Below are 19,623 nucleotides of genomic sequence, written 5' to 3'. Positions count from 1 at the left end.
ATCTCTCTACAGCCTGGAGCCAGCCTGGAGCAGACTCATATTTTTGTTCTTGCACACATTCTTCGTAGACCAATCATCGTCTATGGAGTGAAGTATTACAAAAGTTTCCGTGGTGAAACACTTGGGTACACCCGTTTTCAAGGTGAGATGATGTCTGCTTTCTTTGGCCTTAGTCTTACATTGGGCTGATTTTAAAAGTCTTTTTTTCTCTCCCTGTGACGTAGTGGGCTCCTTAGTGGCGCAGCGGTCTAAGGCACTGCATCTCAGTGCTTGAGGCGTCACTACAGACACCCTGGTTAGATTCCAGACTGTATCACAACCGGCCGTGATTGGAAGTCCCATAGGGTGGCGCACAATTGGCCCAGTGTCGTCCGGGATTGGCTGGTGTAGGCCGTCATTGTAAATAAGAATTTGTTCTTAACTGACTTGCCTAGTTAAAGGTTAAATATATATATTTTTTAATAAAATCCTGACAAGCAAAAGGCTCTCTAAAAATGCACAGTGTTGCAGATTTATCTCTTCTTGTCCAATTAGATTGACGACCCAGTCTGTGTCCATGGGTTGCACCATATCTGCTGGGTCAGACTAAGCCCTTCTGATTTGAATTTGCCCTAGCACAAGAATCATGGCACAAGGATGATGCAAATTTGATTGGGTTTGCTGATATGCAGATTTGAGAGTTTTGCTCAAAAGTCAGTATTCAATCAATAGTGGATTTCCGGATAGCGCTTTCAGAAGCGTTTTGATTTACACAGCAGTGCGTCACAGTTGGAGGGAGTTGACACTTGATTTAGAAACTGTTAGTCTCGTGGCATAACCGTTAGCATTGCAGATAGAAATGTATTGTACAATGGCAAGAAAATGTATGTGAACCCTTTGGAATTACCTGGATTTCTGCATAAATTGGTCATAAAATTTGATCTGATCTTCATCTAAGTCAACAATAGACACAGTCTGCTTAAACTAATAACACACAGACAATTATACGTTTTCGTGTCTTAATTGAACACACTGTGTAAACATTCACTGTGCAGGGTGGGGAAAGTATGTGAACCCTTGGATTTAATAACTGGTTGACCCTCCTTTGGCAGCAATAACCTCAACCAAACATTTTCTGTAGTTGCGGATCAAACCTGCACAAGGGTCAGGAGGAATTTTGGACCATTCCTCTTCACTGTTTCAGTTCAGCAATATTCTTGGGATGTCTGGTGTGAACCGCTTTCGAGGTCATGCCACAGCATCTGAATCGGGTTGAGGTCAGGACTGACTGGGCCACTCCAGAAGGCGTATTTTCATCTGTTTAAGCCATTCTGTTGTTGATTTACTTCTGTGTTTTGGGTCGTTGTTCTGTTGCGTCACCCAACTTCTGTTGAGCTTCAATTGGTGGACAGAGCCTTACATTCTCCTGCAAAATGTATTGATAAACTTGGGAATTCATTTTCCCCGTCAATGATAGCAAGCTGTCCAGGCCTTGAGGCAGCAAAACAGCCAAAACCATGATGCTCCTTCCACCATACTTTACAGTTGGGATGAGGTTTTGATGTAGGTGTGCTGTGCCTTTTTTTTTCTCCACATAGTGTTGTGTGTTACTTCCAAGCAACTCAACTTTAGTTTCATCTGTCCACAGAATATTTAGCCAGTAGCACTTGTGAACATCCAGGTGCTCTTTTGCAAACTTCAGACGTGCAGAAATGTTTTTTTTAGACAGCAGTGGCTTCTTCCGTGGTGTCCTCCCACAAACACCATTCTTGTTTAGTGTTTTACGCATCGTAGACTCGTCAACAGAGATGTTAGAATGTTCCAAAGATTTCGTGATGTCTTTAGCTGACACTCTAGGATTCTTCTTAACCTCATTGAGCATTCTGCACTGTGCTCTTGCAGTCATCTTTGCAGGATGGCTACTCCTAGGGAGAGTAGCAACAGTGCTGAACTTTCTACATTTATAGACAATTTGCCTTACCGTGGACTGATGAACATCATAGCTTTTAGAGATACTTTTGTAACCCTTTCCAGCTTTATGCAAGTCAACTATTCTTAATCTTAGGTTTCTGGGATTTATTTTGTTCAAGGCAATGCTTCTTGTGAATAGCAAACTCAAATTTAGTTTGTTTTTATAGGGCAGGGCCGCTCTAACCAACATCTCCAATCTCGTCTCATTGATTGGACTCCAGGTTAGCTGACTCCTGACTCCAATTAGCTTTTGGAGAAGTGATTAGCCTAGGGGTTCACATACTTTTTCCAAGCTACACAATGTTTAAATGCTGTATTCAATATAGACAATAAAAATACAATTTGTGTGTTATTAGTTCAAGCACACTGTGTTTTGTCTATTGTTGTGACTTAGATGAAGATCAGATCAAATTTTATGACCGATTTATGCAGAAATCCAGGTAATTCCAAAGGGTTCACATACTTTTTCTTGCCACTGTATGACACGATTCCCTAATGTACATGACAGAAGAATGTGTTGTTTTCCATAATATATCCTATTTATTTCTTAATGTTCTGCATGCTGCACCCCAGTGAACACAAGCCAGTGTAGCTGTAGTCTATTCGGGGTGTGAACATTAAAACTTAAAACTAACTTTAAGAAAAATCCTTAACTGAAAAACAACTAAGAGCATTGAAAGCACGAGGCTCAACTTCCCCACTGTTTTAGTGCCCTGGCTACCATGCTGTGAGCAGCATGAAGCAAACCTGTGCACATGTGTAGATACCATGTGTGACTGTGAGAGTTAAGTGAGACATTGCAAGGCAAGAAAATTTGCGAGATACAGCTTTTGATTGCCGATATAGGCCTAGTGCACGGTTCTGACTCTGCCTGGTGGCTGAGCTGCCTAAACTGTGCCCTCCCTTCTCTCTCCTTCCTTCGATAGCTTGCTAAGATGAAAGTGTTTGATTAGTTGCCATACTTCCGAGAACAGTGTCCTCTGTTCCAAAAATACGGAATCTTAAGAGTCGATTCCTAGCGGAATTGAATCTTGACACTCAGAAATTGGAGTCGACACCGGGAGTCTGTGTGTAAGGAGTCGAGGAATCAATTATTTTGGAGTCGACTCTCCACCACTACGTCATTGTTAACAGTTGGAAAAATGGCAGAGAAAGGCAAGCGACAGCGGCGAAGTCCTGTATGGCAATATTTTGAAAAGTTAAATGAGAAGGGAATGCAAACTTTGCGAGATGGAGTTGAGCTACAGTAATGGTAGTACAGGTGCAAATGTTTAACCATCTGGAAGGGGCGCACCGTGAGACCAAAACCATTGCTGGCAGCAGCGCAGCACATTGCCAATTCACATGGGTTAAAAAAATGTAATAATTGTTTTAATGGAAATCTATTTAAAAAAATGCAGCTTAAACATTAAGGATGTTTTTCCATTTGTCACATCCCTAGTTTGTAGTTGTCCACTACTGAGCCTAGATGCAAAGTCCCAGTGTGAAATGGCACAAGCCTGTCTGCATACTTCGCATAGCTCACATAATCGGTCTTCTCATTCTTATAGGAACTGTAGCCGCATCAAGAATCAGTCCAAGTAGATTACAATCTGTTTAGTAAAGGGAGGGGGGTTACAATTGTTCGTTGTGATTGTTCGAATGCTGATACAGCATGTGACTCTCTCTAAAACCAGTCGAAGAACAATTCTGCCAAAATAATCCCACCCCCTAACTTTGAAGCATTGCAGGAGCAAGGTTCACTGTACGTACTGTTAGTAGCCTATGTCTCTCGGCATATGTTAGCCATCATGGGAAGAGGGAGTGGTAGTTTAAAGCGGGTGTCCAATAAGGGCTGAGGGCGGGGTCCACCTCCGTGGGCCCTAGTAAAAACAGTCTGGCTTTAATTAGCCTGCAGATCCCGTGCAGCCATAAAGAAAGCTCTCTGTAACGATGGGCTGCCTGTGGTAATGTCATTCATTACAGAGGGACGATATAGGCTACTGTTTGTGTTGCCAAGGAAAGGAGAGGCTTATGAGCGTCCGTGGAGGGAGGGAAGGAGAAATCTCTGTTTTAAATTGGTCGCCAAGTGAACCCAGTAAACACACATGGCAGACTGTTGAACAGTGAGCGACAGTAACTGTTCTAGATGCTCAAAAAGTGGTTTGTGTTAAGGTCACAAGGTGAAGTGTCTCGTTCACTTGTAGAGGCTGTCTAGTGGTTTGAGGCTGATGGAGTAGTCTCAGGTAAAGTGTCCATTGTGTTTGGGAAACTGTTGGTAAGCAATATGTCAGCCTGTTTTGATATTTTGGTTTGTCATCTCTCTCTATTTCTCTTCCTCTTTCTTTCTGTCCCTCCCCATGTCCCTTTGACTCTTACTTCCTCCCTTGATTCCACCTCTCCCTCCTTCACTCTACATCCCAACTTCCCCTTCTCTATCTCTCTCCAGGTGTGTACTTGCCCCTGCTGTGGGAGCAGAGTTTCTGTTGGAAGAGTCCCATTGCTCTGGGCTACACTCGCGGCCACTTCTCTGCACTGGTGGCCATGGAGAATGACGGCTTCAACAATCGGGGCGCAGGCGCCAACCTCAACACAGACGATGACGTGACCATCACCTTCCTACCGCTGGTGGACAGTGAGAGAAAGTTGCTTCACATCCACTTCCTCTCAGCACAGGAGGTAGGAGGGAGCGCCCGCTGTGGTATCATGAATATTTATATGGACCCCTGACGGGTTGCTTTTCAAGGATTCTGTCTGAGTCTAATATTCATGCTGATTCAAGCTAATTTTGATATTCATGCTGATTATGTAGTTCTATTATACCATCTGCTAAGTGACTATAGTATGTCGCTATTCTCGTGAAGTGACTGGAATGTGAAAAGTAAGGAGGATTGGCTGCACTAATTGCACTATTTTTCTCTGTATGAGAGCGTACTCTAAAATATGAGATGTAGTCTCATGGTTGATGGTTTTCTTGTCTGTGTCAGATGGGGAATGAGGAGCAGCAGGAGAAGCTGTTGAGGGAGTGGTTGGACTGCTGCGTGACAGAGGGTGGAGTGCTGGTGGCCATGCAGAAGAGCTCCCGCCGGCGGAACCACCCCCTGGTAACACAGATGGTAGAGAAGTGGCTGGACGGCTACCGACAGATCCGCCCCTGTGCCTCGCTCTCTGACGGTGAGGAAGAGGAGGATGATGAGTGACAACTGGAGTAGGCAGGAGTCCACCCTCTTTTTTTTTTTTTTTTTCTCCTTTACTTACATGGACAAACTGTGAAAGGGCAGGGAATCATCCTACCCTGGCAGAGGACACACTTAAGAGACTGACAGAAGAAAAACTCCATTGCTGTAAAAAGACTTGGGGGTGACCAAAATAAAGGATTGTAGTTTTCAAATGCTATTGATCTTTGATTTTCTCAAATGTAAATGCATGTGGTTGTTGGAAATATACCAGTATCGGTTTGATGGGCACCGATGAAAGTACACTTCCTAAATGACTGTCCTTTTAGTTGTTTTTCCAGTTGAAATAGAGTTATTGTTTTTTGATGGGCAGGGTCTAGGCCAACATATCTTTGTCAGGGCACCCAACAGAAAACTGCTGCAATTGTGTACTATGAATTTAATTCTTAAAGGGATACTTCAGGATTTTGTCAAAAAGCCCTTTATCTACTTCTCCAGAGTCAGATGAACCCACGGAGATACCATTTGTCTCTGCATCCAGTATGAAGGAAGTTAGAGGTAGTTTCGCAAGCCAATCCTAACTAGCATTAGCGCAGTGAATGATATCTAATAGCAGTTATCATAGACTTTGTCATTGTGCTAACGCTCGTTAGCAACTTCATTCAAACTGCAAGCAGGGACAAATGGGATCATCTGGGGAAGTAGATAAAGGGTTTCATTGACAAAATCCCCTTAGTATCCCTTTTAAAACTAAGCACTACACATTTGACTAACTGCTTGAATGAAGGTCATTTTCAAAGCTACATAAATGAAGTTCCCTTCTCACCTCAAAGCTAGTGTCACTAAGGTCTTGGAGATCATACACATTGGTGTTTAGTTTACCCTTTTCCCCAGAATGGCCAAAATGAAGTCTTATTTTTTTGATCTCCAAACTAATTCTACATATGTTTGGGAGCTTTTGAGCTGAGATTCTGTATTTTTGTCATTTCTTTCAATCTTGATGTTTTGTGGCAGACCTTTTTGCTGTGAGGGAAAATAACCATCTGTAGAAGTTTACTTCAGCACCTCATTTGGATGTTTGGTGCTTTGGAGGAGTGTGAGTAAGTCACATTCAACATCAAGCTTCTTGTCTGTGAACCCATCTTGAATTAAGGTATTTGTGAGAGATTGCACATGAACCAAAGTTAAAATATCATGGTCATACTTTTTTATTGGGTTTCCTTGCCATTGAGTTGTACTGTAACTTATTTTGGTGTATTACAATCTAGTTATACACACATTAAGCATCGCCTGTATGTTGCTTTGTAGTAATGCAATAGTTGCAGATTTAGGTAAAAGCCTGACCTCACTAGTGCCAGCGAGAAAAATAAAGGAAAACCTTTAATGTCCAATTTATGAAGTCTATAAAATGTAAAAATGATAGTGTAGTTTGACCGTTTCAGTATGCATTGACTCGTGTTGTTCACCTGGTTATTAATAGGGATGTCTAAAAAGGAGAGTACTATGACAATATCATAGTGTATACTATTTATCCTAAATTATATAATGGCTCTCTTATACATTCTTATGGGAACTTCTATAACCTCCGTGTGGCCAGTAAACCCATTACACCACAAAATCCAGAAAGGGTCAACTGAAGGTCATTACATTAAGTTATGCATTGGTACTATAAACCGTATGCATAAATAAGCAGCAAAGTCAAACACTTTCACAGAGCCTGATAGAACAGCATTTTTTTTATTTGAACTGCACTGAATTTTATATATCACCTTGTACAAATACTCACACTAAAAACCAAACAATCTGTTAGTAGCCTTGTCTTGCTAAAGTCAGGGCACTAGGGATGTTCCTCACAGAGTGCACGATGCCTCCAAGAGCTCCAACTGGCTTTCATTATAAGAACAAGGGGGGGAAAAAAGGGGTGGTTCACATAAGACTATGATTATAAGAACATTTAACTAGGCAATACAAATCTAACAGGACTCTGCAAAAACCTTGAACACCAAAAAACAGAGGTTTGATTTATAAAAATACCACAATGAAGAAAAGGTGGAGACACGCAGAACGATCCAGACTTTTTTCTTTCAGACAATTTGGGGAAAAAGATATCTGCAAAAGTTATTTTTCCTGAGTCAGTAACCTCAATTTCCAAACCCTTTCCTGTCTGGCTGGTGCTACTGTGTAGGTCCTTTTGGTGAGAAAAAAAATTGACATTTTAAGAGAGCCCTCTAGCATACAAACACCTGCGACAATGTCCAAATCCATGATGTGGAGGTCCATGTAAAAGCAGAGGTGCTTTTAACAGTTAGAACGGCTTTTGCATGCATTTCTTATTTCAATATTGTAGTGACAGACCACGACATGATTACTGAATCCGGAGTTGGAATGAAAGTTTACATTGTCTTAAGATTGCGATAATGACCTTTACAGCAAGTCTCATCCCCCTTGTGCGTCAGAACCTGGAGCTTTGAAGAAGCTCTTCAGAGAAACTAGATGTCTAAAAAGGAGTTTACCAGATCAAAATCTTCTCTATAATATATTGGGTGGTCTCAGGGGTTGAGAGATGTTCACAATGGACAAATTCAAACGGTTTCAGGTCCCATATTCACTTAAATTTGGGCTTATTGTTTTGGTCATGAGGCTCAAGAGATCTGGCAACCCTGATGTGTCCATCAAATCCTGTCTGTACATTCAGGAACCAGCAACCTGCAGGGTGAGAGATGGACTAGGACAGGGTTTAGAGGTCCCCATTGAGACTGCTGATGGCATTGGTAACTCCAATTGTCTTTTTCTACTGTCTGACAACTGTATGTCATTTCTTAATAATTTCTTTTTTCACATTGAAGAACAGAAAGACATATTCATTTGTAGGGTGGTCTCAGGACAGAGGAAAGAAAAATGGACACACGTGAACTGAAATGATGGAATGGGGCAGGGTGGAGTTGGAGGAAGGCCAGTAACAGATGATGTCATTGTCCTTCCAAGCTCTCTTATTGGTGGGTCAGTCAAGGTGGACGGGCCTTAACTCTGGCATGCGGTAACAACGTGTCCCAGAAAACAGGAATAAAAAATTTAAAAGAAGAGGATCCTTGGAACATGAGTTTTGACGGTCCCCACTTTGGAGAAGCAGTTGTGAATATATTCATTGTCCCCACTTGGTTCCGGTGTTCTGTGAACCCTAACGATCAGTCTGCTGGTCGAAGAGTGGGTGGGTCAGTTGTGTATATATGAACTCCTTCGTCTCTGGATGCAGAGTTATGGCTCGGTCATGTGCTCTCTCATGGGCTCCCCGTTTTTGTAGGGTTGGTTGGGGGACGGGGCCTGGGAGGGGTGGGTACCCGAGGGCAGGGTGTGGGCGATTGTCACCCCCCCAGGCACCATCCCCTCCATTGGCCCATGGATCCCACCAGAGGCCACACCAACCACACCAGGGGGGTACCTGTGCCAGGGAGACATTGGTGAGGTCACATGGTACCATAACAATACCTCATAGGTTACAACAACCTGATAAGCCTTTAAATTGCCATTTTAAGTTGCTACATTTAAAAACACGTGTTGCCTCACATTAGAAATGAGGCAAAGGATCAAATTCAGTGGTGCATTTTATAATCAAAGAAAGTAAAGTCACACATTGGAGAAAGAGTGTGGTGCAAAACAGACATCACATGAAATCTGAAAACTGATTCAACTCTTACATGTCAATTCAGGATTCAAAACGACCACAAGACCTCATCTGTTGTTCTTGGGAAACTGATAAACGTATCAGAGAAATATATCTTGATTTACTAAACCACTCAGATATCAACAAAATATAGTTATAGTTGGCATATGGGGATGGTGTAGGGCTAGGGATGGCAGGTCAAGGAAAGATTCCTGACAGAATATCTCAGGGGACAGACACTGAACTATGAGAAAAAGGGGGGTTTAGAAGGAAAATGGTACAAATATACCCAAGTAGACCTCATACTTCCTGTGCAGGAATATGGAATACAACGCTGACTGTCCTACAATCAAATGGTTGCCATTATGTGCTACCTTGCAATAGATGTTTGTATTATTTGGCATGGTACAATTGGCTAGGTTTGGCCACATTTGTTGGTTTTGGGGAAGTAAATGAGGGGTGCAATGAGAGGGTGGGCAGAGCAGGTATATTGGGTCGGAAATAAAGCAGACAGAGACTATACTTTTCAGTATCATGAAAACCAACAGCAGTTCTGCTTTGATCAGCACAGGTGGGCCTGAGCCTATCACTGTGGGTCAGAATTGGTAGTATTTACCTGGTTCTCTATTAGGTATATAATTTGTCTTGCATTCCCCCCGTTCCTATGGCCTGTACCATGGTTTGGTTGACTCGGCTGTGTAAGAGAAGTAGTTCAGTCCAGTTGAGACAGTAGGTATAGGGTGAGAGACTGAGAGGTCAATACTGTGACTTCCTGACAAACAATAGCACGGGATGGTAGTAGCTAATCAATGTTTCCCCATAGCGCTTCATTTCCACTATATGCCACTACGGAAACCAAGACTAAAATACCACCAAGGTTAAATAGAAAAGACAAGAAGTTATCATATATTGAATACAGGGAACAACAAAGTATATATCTGAGCATGGAAATTACTCCAGCTGTACCAATTAAAAAAAATGTATCCCCCTTTTTATCAAAATGATTAAGTCCTGCTTATGTGGATAATATACGCAAGAGGAGGTGGACCTGACCAAAAATAGGGGTTTCCCTACATAACTGTCAGTTTGGTTGTGATTGATACCTGTACGCGGCACCGTTGAGTTCTGGGTGCATTTGCTGCTGTTCCACTGTCCAAGGAGCCGTGGTAACAAAGAACTCCTTGTTGACACAGTTTCGTAAACTGTCGGGGATACGGCCTGCGTCGAAGAAAAAAAAAAACATTCCAGTAAAGAATCAGCTCCAAATGAGTTTATAAGTGTGATAAATGTGTGTGTGTGTGTGTGTATGTGTATGTGTACCAGTGACGGCTCTGCGTATCTCTGTGGCGGCTGCCTCTCTCATCTCCAGCGAGGCCTGTTCACTGTACCAGGCCGTGTGAGGAGTACAGATCAGGTTAGGAGCATCCTTCAGAGGACCCTGGGTAAAACTACACACACCAGAGAAAGGGATTGGCGAACTGAACTGGATAATGGAGTTGACGAAGTTATCTTTTCACACAGATAAACACACACTCACCTGAAGGGTTCTGACTCATGGACGTCCAGGGCGGCCCCCCGTATCCTGCCCTCTTTCAGGGCCTGAGCCAAGGCCTTCTCATCCACCAAACCTCCCCGCGCAGAGTTAACCAGAAACGCACCCTGGCGCATCTTAAACAAAAGTAAACCCGTTTTTACTAACATCAACTAGATAGTAGATATCTGCGATGAGATTAAGTGATATTCACTCTCCTGGAGAATACACATGTTGGAGCCCACTTATACAGTATGTGCCTGCAGTGGTGCTTTCAACCATAAAGCCCTAAGGTGCCCTGCAGTATGCTCCTCGTACCAACAGCTTAGATTCAAATCACAAAGAGCTGGATGGAATAAAATAAATGGAATAAAACTTCTGTGTACCAAAAGAGAGAGACAGAGATTAAATGAGAGTATCTGGATAAAAGTAATCCCTTCATCTTGACAAAAGCTGAAATTCACGGTCCTAGTTGTATCTGATCTGTAAAAGGCACAAGCCATAGACACGAACGCACGTACAAACACAGAGATCTTTTGGCAGCAAAGTAGTGATGTTCTTTAAGAAACTTTTCTATGGTTTATATGAATATATAATTAGCACGTTAACCAGGTTCTGCCTTGATGAGACCGCCCCTCACATTTCAAAGAGGAAATGGATGTTAGACTTCTACAGCAGCATGCAGTTTTAAAAGCGGACTGTAGGTGGCAGTGCTGATCACCAACCAGGCCACGAGGCTGGGTGCACAGTACTGTACTGTGCATGGTAAATTATGGCCTATTTTAGCATTGTGTGTGTGTGTGTGTGTATGGGTGTATGTCTGAATTGCCTGCAAGTGTGTGTGTACCTGTTTGATGGTGAAGTCGTTGATGAGGTGGTGGTTGTGTTCGTTCAGGTTGCAGTGCAGGGAGACACAGTCACTCTGGTAGAGCAAGTCCTGCAGGGTGTAGACACGCTGAACACCTAGCGAACGCTCCAGACCGTCCTGCAGGTACGGGTCGTAGAAGATCACGTTGAAGCCAAACACCTTGGCCCGCACTGCCACCGCCTGCCCTGAACGACCTGTAGACATACACATGAATACAGTGTCAGAAGCGGATCACAATGTTATGGCTGTGTGTGTATGTGGACCAAGCACTATCACAACTGAGTGTGTTACTGCCAAAGACCAACATCTCCTGTGACCCACCAAAGCCAATGAGGCCCAGCGTTTCTCCTCGGATCCTGGCGGCTCCGGACGCCACCTCTCTGATCTGCTCCACGCTCTGGACCCGTGTGCCCTCCCGGAGAGCCTGGTACAGCCAGGTGTTCCGCCGGTACAGGTTGAGAATGTGGCACAGAGTGGAGTCTGCTGTCTCCTCCACCGCCGCCGATGGGATGTTACACACCGCGATGCCTGGAAAAGAGAAAGGGAAGACATGATGAGAGAAGAAGAACACCAAGAATGTATAGAAGCCCTGTGCACAGCAATGTGCTGGTTATGGAAGGAACAACTAAGTATCCAAGAAACATGTAGAAACATGTAGAAACATGTACCCACTTGGAAAGGCAATTCAAATTGTAGCGTTTCATAATTATAGTGCAACATTTTTAAAATCAAAGACACGTTTCACACCAGGTTACTATGTTGATTGAGGATTTTTGTTTTAATTATTAAGTGACATGCCTGGGGCAAAAATGACATCTGTGGGGGAGTATTTCTTAATAATGCTTTCACAGTTGTCTGTGTATTTAGGGGATAATACTTCAACTACATGTGCTATGTACTGAAGTATACAATAAGTGTTTGTTTAGGCTACATTCCATAAAGTCTTGGCTGCACTGCTGAGGAGTGTGTTGTTGTTGTTTCTATGTTGTGTCTGTCATATTGGCCGATGCATTAAAATGTCCTCTTAGGGGATCAATAAAGTTTGATATTATACCTCTCTCCTCTATGTTTCCCTCTCTTACCCATCTCTCCGGCTGCCTTGATGTCGATGTTGTCATAGCCGCTGCCGATGCGGATGATGATGCGTAGAGCCTTGAATTTCTCCAGGTCTTCTCTGGTCAAGGTGATGGTGTGGTACATCATGGCCCCTACTGCCTCGTTCAGCACCTGATGGAGAGGCACCTTCATCATCATCATCATTAAAGGCATTTCATCATTATCTTGAATAAACCCTTTTTTTATGGTGTATGTGTTCATGTGTACGTGTCAAAAGCCCTGCATGATCAGAATGTGTATATGGAAACAAGGTGAGGGTGGAGACAGGCAGGGTCATAAACTGGATTGATGTTTTATCCAGATCCCCAGATAGCATAGCAAGTGCACCCTGTCAGGCGTTCTGGGTAAATAATAGCTTTAAATTCTCCTCAGGCTAACTGCATTAGCTTGGCTTGCCAGATTAGCATAGCTGTGACTTTCCATAACGGTTTTATTAGAGCTAGCTGGAGTCAGCACTAGATGCTAATTCAAGGTTAAATCTCTCCTCATGCATTCATCTAATTGCTTAGGCTGTGTTGCTAGCCAGTTTGGCTGGAGACAATACGTCCTGTGGGTTGTAATGGCCAATGCTGTGTGAGTCATTAAGCAAGTAATCACTGAGCAATGTGTCAGACTAAATGGAAAAACTGAACGAGTGATTATTTTGATTCTGAACGATGGTGGACCAGTATTCAAATATACAGAAGTTGTAAAAAAGCAGTTTGATATGGCATAGAGGGATGGACTCAACCCAATAGATGTTTTTCAGAACTCTTTATCCAGATCAAAATGTCGCGAGGAGAGTTTGTGTGGGGGTGGAATGGTATCAGCACACCACTCTATTGTACAGATAAAAGCTGATATAACGCTAAAGACTCATTTGTATCAATTCACTCACAGTCCACAAACAGATGGTTAAACTGCTCACATTGTTCTGACATCAGATGGGGGGATAACACACTAGCACGCGAACCCTTTAGCCTACACAACACAACACGAGAGTGATAAGTCAGCACGGAAACACGACGAGAGCACGCTAGCACTGCTTTGAAATGGATAGTGAGTCATCGTAACCTCCTAATAGTGCTCCGAATGCTATGTAATTCACTGGGGAGAAAGATACAGATTCAGGCTCCTGTCAGGGAACTAACTTGGCTCATCTTTCTCAGGCGATGCACGCAGAGAGGCAGTAGTGTGTGTTTCAGTATGTATGATGAAAGTGGGTGAATTTGTGTGTATGAGAGGTGAGGTCTGTGTGTGTATGTGTAAATGTGAGTCAGCATGTGTGTGTATGTGTTGGTTTGTATTTGAGCCTGTGTGTTTGAGCCAATGTTAGTGGGTTGTTTGCGTGTGAGTGTGCAGCCCTTTCTCCTTTCGTGTGTGTGAAGTGCCACTTCTGCTGTCTCTGCTGACTCGTAGACAAAGGCGGGAGCTCTGTCAATATCTCTACACCCAGGGCAGGCTGCCTCGCTGTGTAATGTATGCGCAAACAACAGCTGTTTGGACAGAAAGCCTTGGTGTGTGTGAACAGGGTAGCACGGAGAGGCCAGGGTCCAGAGAGAAGCATGTCAAAAGAGGTCAACAGAACCCGGGTCCTATTTTTCCTCTCACTTTCTCCTTCCATCTAACCTTTTCTATTTTCCAATCTCACTCGCTTTCTCTCTGTGCGTTACACCCAAATATAAATATATTTTTAAATTGTTCAAAATCTCCTTTGCTGACAAAAGATGTCAACAAACCTTGTTTACAAGATCACAGACAACATGATTATCACGGATTATTTGAGGTTTTGACGCTGATAAACTGTAAGGTCAACATACACGATACATGGAAATTGCTTTGCTTTGTTAAAGGTGCAATATACAGAAATCGCACCACCATTTCCTAGTTGCAGAAATTCTAATAGTTGTCAGGTTCAAATCCAATCAAATGTTATTTGTCACATGCGCCGAATACAACAGGTGTAGGTAGACCTTACTTACAAGCCGTTAACCAACAACGCAGTTAAAAAAAATAAAAATAAGATAAAAATAACAAATAATTAAAGAGCAGCAGTAAATAACAATAGCGGGGCTATATACAGGTGGTACTGGTACAGAGTCAATGTGCGGGGGCACCGGTGTTGAGGTAATTGAGGTAATATATACATGTAGGTAGAGTTATTAAAGTGACTATGCATAGATAATAACAGAGAGTAGCAGCAGGGTAGAAGAGGGGGGCAATGCAAATAGTATTGGTAGCCATTTGATTAGCTGTTCAGGAGTCTCATGGCTTGGGGGTAGAAGCTGTTTAGAAGGCTCTCGGACCTAGACTTGGCACTCCGGTATCGCTTGCCGTGCGGGAGCAGAGAGAACAGTCTATGACTAGGGTGGCTGGAGTCTTTGTCAATTTTCAGGGCCTCCCTTTGACACCGCCTGGTATAGTATTCCTGGATGGCAGGAAGCTTGGACCCATTTACTGGGCCATACGCACTACCCTCTGTAGTGTCTTGCGGTCGGAGGCCGAGCGGTTGCCATGCCAGGCAGTGATGCAACCAGTCAGGATGCTCTCAATGGTGCAGCTGTAGAACCTTTTGAGGATCTGCCATGCCAAATCTTTTCAGTCTCCTGAGGGGGAATAGGTTTTTTCGTGCTCTCTTCACGACTGTCATGGTGTGCTTGGACCATGTTAGTTTGTTGGTGATGTGGACACCAAGGAACTTGAAGCTCTCAACCTACTCCACTACAGCCCCGTCGATGAGAATGGGGGCGTGCTTGGTCCTCCTTTTCCTGTAGTCCACAATCATCTCCTTCGTCTTGATCACTAAGAGGGAGAGGTTGTTGTCCTGGCACCACACGGTCAGGTCTCTGACCTCCTCCCTATACGCTGTCTCGTCATTGTCGATGATCAGGCCTACCACTGTTGTGTCATCAGCAAACTTAATGATGGTGTTGGAGTCGTGCCTGGCCGTGCAGTCAGGAGTGAACAGGGTGTACAGGAGGGGACTGAGCATGCACCCCTGAGGAGCCCCCGTGTTGAGGATCAGCGTGGGGGATGTGTTGTTACCTACCCTTACCACCTGGGAGCGGCCCGTCAGGAAGTCCAGGATCCAGTTGCAGAGGGAGGTGTTTAGTCCCAGGGTCCTTAGCTTAGTGATGGGCTTTGAGGGCACTATGGTGTTGAACGCTGAGCTGTAGTCAATGAATAACCTTCTCACATAGGTGTTCCTTTTGTCCAGGTGTGAAAGGGCAGTGTGGAGTGCAATAGAGATTGCATCATCTGTGGATCTGTTGGTGCGGTATGCAAATTGGAGTGGGTCTAGGATTTCTGGGATAATGGTGTTGATGTGAGCCATGGCCAGCCTTTCAAAGCACTTCATGGCTACAGACGTGAGCGCTACGGGTCGGTAGTCATTTAGGCAGGTTACCTTAGTGTTCTTGGGCACAGGGACTATGGTGGTCTGCTTGAAACATGTTGGTATTACAGACTCGGACAGGGAGTTGAAAATGTCAGTGAAGACACTTGCCAGTTGGTCAGCACATGCTCGGAGCAAACGTCCTGGTAATCCGTCTAGCCCTGAGGCCTTGTGAATGTTGACCTGTATAAAGGTCTTACTCACGTCGCCTGCCGAGAGCGCGATCACACAGTCTTCCGGAACAGCTGATGCTCTCATGCATGTTTCAGTGTTACTTGCCTCGAAGCAAGCATAGAAGTAGTTTAGCTCGTCTGGTTGGCTCGTGTCACTGGGCAGCTCTCGGCTGTGCTTCCCTTTGTAGTCTGTAATAGTTTGCCACATCCAACGAGTGTCGGAGCTGGTGTAGTACGAATCGATCTTAGTCCTGTATTGATGCTTTGCATATTTGATGGTTCGACGGAGGGCATAGCAGGGTTTCTTATAAGCTTCCGGGTTAGAGTCCCGCTCCTTGAAAGCAGCAGCTCTACCCTTTAGCAATGTGACAAAACAAGCAGTCATTGTGCAGAGAATCATTGTACCATCTAAACCGCTGTGAAATATATTTTCTATAACCAAATTTGTATTTTCAGCTGTTTGAAGCTGGTGAGCAAAACTGAAAGCAAAAGATGCAAAAAATTAAGAATGGGAAGCATAGAAATAGTACACATAGAACATATCTACCGCTTCTTAGCCTTGCTTTCAATTATATTGACAGATCTATAATTCACATTTCTATGTGAATTTGGTCGCATCGCCCAAAAAGTTACATATTGCAGCTTTCACAAACTTTTTGCACATTTAGTACTTTACACAGAGGGGAAGATTTGATCTTGCACTGGTATATTGCAGATATAGCTAGCTCAGTATACTATGACATTCCTTTACCATAACCAGCCTCTCTATTTAACCACCAGAGGAGGAGAGGAGGAGCACACTGTCACCCAATGACATTAAATCATAATGAAATCACTGGGAGAGCCAATATACTCTACTGCAATATCAGTTTTATGTTACAGAAAGAGAAGAGGAGGAGGGGGGGAATACAGGGGAAAAGGAGGAGAGGAGGGGGAGGTGAAAAGAGCTACAGTTTGAATTGAGGGCATGCACATTGTTAAGGCTTATTCTTTTGTGGAAGCCCATGCAGTCTCAGTGTATCGCATGTGCGTGTATGTGTACGCATGCTCGTGTCAGTGCCTGAAAGAGTGTGCGTGGGCGTACGTGGGTAAGTGTGTGTTGTACCTTCTCATGGATCTCCTGTGTGGACTGGGCATCACAGAAGGCGACAGTGGCCAGGTCTTTGAGGATGGGCATCTCGACTGTACAGTCACGTCCATCCAACAGGGCCACTAGGGGGCGAGGGTGCATGGGCCCATTCATGATCTGGGGCCGGATACCTACAGACAGAGAGAGACAGAGCGAGAGACGCAGAGATAGAGAGATAGAGAGACAGAGAGAGAGAGAGAGAGAGAGAGAGAGAGACACAGAGAGAGAGAGAGAGAGAGACACAGAGAGAGAGAGAGAGAGAGACACAGAGAGAGAGAGAGAGAGAGAGAGAGAGAGAGAGAGAGAGAGAGAGAGAGAGAGAGAGAGAGAGAGAGAGAGAGAGAGAGAGAGAGAGAGAGAGAGAGAGAGAGAGAGACACAGAGAGAGAGAAAGAGAGAGAGACACAGAGAGAGAGAGACACACGCACAGAGAGAGAGACACACACACACAGAGAGAGAGACAGAGAGAGAGAGATACACAGAGAAAGAGAAAAAGAGAGAGAGAGAGAGACAGAGAGAGAGAGATACACAGAGAAAGAGAAAAAGAGAGAGAGAGAGAGAGTGAGAGAGGTTAATTATGAAGCCTCCCTAAAGCACACACAGCAGTTACAGTAGAGTACTGTAAGACACAGCAGTTACAGTAGAGTACTGTAAGACACACAGCAGTTACAGTAGAGTACTGTAAGACACACAGGGAACCTCGTGAAAACCTGAAGGGTCAGACATTGTCAGAAATAAACCACATGGGAGTATAGACTGCATGTGCAGAGTCTCTTTTTAACAGAACAGAACCTTCTCATAGACATTGGATGTGCGTATGCAATCTTTTCACAGCCATGCACTTCAACAAGATGTTCGATGTGAAGACTGACAGTTTGATACAATGAATGCTCTGACTCAAACTGGACTGAGTGCTATTCTCCACTATCATCTCCCTCTCACCTAGTAAGACAGATCAATAACACACACTCAACACTTCCTGAAATAACCAACACCTCTTCTGTGTCTCATGTGACTCCAGGTAACTCCAGATACCAGGGAACAAGGCCTTTCACTCCATGAGGTTGAGGTCACTCCCACCCTATCACAACCCTGCAGAGGAAGTTTGTGTGTGTGTGTGTGTGTGTGTGTGTGTGTGTGTGTGTGTGTGTGTGTGTACGCACACACACCTAAGCAATCACACATGCACTTGTCTTCTGTATCTGTTACAGCCTCATACTATAGACCACAATCTCTCAACCTTCTGCACACACCACACAATACCACCATCCCTGGAGCTTCAATGGTAACACACCAGTAAGCTACAGTACCTAGCCAAGTCCAGATATACAATTCAATAAGGAAACAGAGAGAAAAAGAGAAGAGTGACTGGACAGAATGGAACAAAAAAAAGGAAAGTGGGGAAGTGCACACCATCGCTCCCTACTGTTGTTGTCATGGTGATTACAGGATTTGGGCAGGATTATCAAATATTTTATTTAGTGGCATCTGTGCTGCTGGGGAGCAGATCTGAGCTTTTCTCTCAGCAGTCTCCAGAACTGTAACCTGTGCCCGTCGAATGAGAACACGAGATAGCATCAGGAATACAAAAAGAGAATACATAGAAATGTGTCAGAATGTAACACCAAAATACTTTGCTTCACAATAACACTCTTTGGTTCTCCATTCGTTTTTTGTAATAACAAAAAACAGCGAACCGCTAAATCCTAAACTGAACCCAGCCTAATAAATGTATGAATTTCACCTTGGTGGCAGTAACCAGGGAGGGTGAAATCATAACGTGATGGTAGGGGAACATATTTTCATACAGTACACCCTATAGAGCACCTATTGACATCCTGTATAATGTCACAGCTGTGACAGACAGCCAGTATCCACTGAGGTCACCACCGAGCCATGTGTGGAGGAGTTCGGAAAGACTAGTGCATAGATTTGATCATGGGCTAGTGTGTCTGTCACTGTGTCAAACTCTCACTGCCTTGTACATGAAGGAGCGCAGGGGAAGGAAATTGCCATGACAACATTGCTCTTTACAATTGAGTGAATAGGGTACCTACAGCATCAATATCCCTGGAAGAGTGAGGTCAATATAGCTATAGTGTTCCACAGAGACACACCAGAGTCTCCTAATACCCCCATTAACATAGCACAACATGGGTGAAAATAACTTATTTCAAATACCCTATTAGCTGGGAGCAGAAGGTCTCCCTCCTTCTGTATAGCCGTGTGCTCGGGTGTGGCTGAAACGGCCAAATCTACTAATTTGAAGGGGTGTCCACATATCTTTGGCCATGTAGTGTTTTTGCTGCAGTGTGCAGGTCCAATAGGCCTTAAGGTTGGGAAGATATTCTCCCTCCCTCCCTCCCTCCCTCCCTCCCTCCCTCCCTCCTCTCGTAAGAGGCTGGCGAAAAACTGGAAACACTGTAGGAAGTGGGTCAATATACTTACGATTCATTATTACCTTGTGGCTAATACTAGCACCCTAATAAGACCGAATAAGAAGCTGTGCTAAATACATGATACATTGCTGGTTAATTAGCTACTAATGAGAGCCTAATGAGGTCCTAATACCTGGTCACAAATTCTGAAGAGCTTCTTAAAGCAGCCTGGGAGAAAAGAACATGAGGCAAGTCACGCCTACACCCTGTGTGAAAGTCACATCACGTCA

The 19,623-nt window shown here is 44.0% G+C and overlaps 2 protein-coding genes across 4 annotated transcripts in view; one reads left to right on the top strand and one right to left on the bottom strand.

Moving 5' to 3' along the window:
* Nucleotides 1-6,498, top strand: part of LOC120046568 (ubiquitin thioesterase Zranb1-like) — a 42,599-nt gene extending 36,101 nt beyond the window's left edge. For all 3 annotated transcript variants that reach the window (XM_038991914.1, XM_038991913.1, XM_038991912.1), the window contains 3 exons: nucleotides 13-142; nucleotides 4,379-4,608; nucleotides 4,917-6,498. In XM_038991914.1, coding sequence (XP_038847842.1) covers nucleotides 13-142; nucleotides 4,379-4,608; nucleotides 4,917-5,129 — 573 coding nt within the window. In that variant the 3' untranslated portion in view covers nucleotides 5,130-6,498. The remainder of the gene's footprint in view (nucleotides 1-12; nucleotides 143-4,378; nucleotides 4,609-4,916) is intronic.
* A 325-nt stretch (nucleotides 6,499-6,823) lies between these two features.
* Nucleotides 6,824-19,623, bottom strand: part of LOC120045899 — a 50,726-nt gene continuing 37,926 nt past the window's right edge. The window contains exons 2-9 of the mRNA XM_038990827.1: nucleotides 16,933-17,087; nucleotides 12,248-12,392; nucleotides 11,487-11,693; nucleotides 11,145-11,359; nucleotides 10,304-10,434; nucleotides 10,087-10,214; nucleotides 9,870-9,984; nucleotides 6,824-8,544 (exon numbers count right to left, since the gene is read on the bottom strand). Of these exons, the coding sequence (XP_038846755.1) occupies nucleotides 8,361-8,544; nucleotides 9,870-9,984; nucleotides 10,087-10,214; nucleotides 10,304-10,434; nucleotides 11,145-11,359; nucleotides 11,487-11,693; nucleotides 12,248-12,392; nucleotides 16,933-17,087 (1,280 nt within the window). The 3' untranslated portion in view covers nucleotides 6,824-8,360. The remainder of the gene's footprint in view (nucleotides 8,545-9,869; nucleotides 9,985-10,086; nucleotides 10,215-10,303; nucleotides 10,435-11,144; nucleotides 11,360-11,486; nucleotides 11,694-12,247; nucleotides 12,393-16,932; nucleotides 17,088-19,623) is intronic.

This window comes from Salvelinus namaycush, chromosome 4 (assembly GCF_016432855.1).
Source record: "Salvelinus namaycush isolate Seneca chromosome 4, SaNama_1.0, whole genome shotgun sequence".
Classification (NCBI taxonomy): domain Eukaryota; kingdom Metazoa; phylum Chordata; class Actinopteri; order Salmoniformes; family Salmonidae; genus Salvelinus; species Salvelinus namaycush.
Note: the sequence above shows the minus strand (reverse complement) of the source record. Positions and strands in the feature narration are given on the sequence as shown.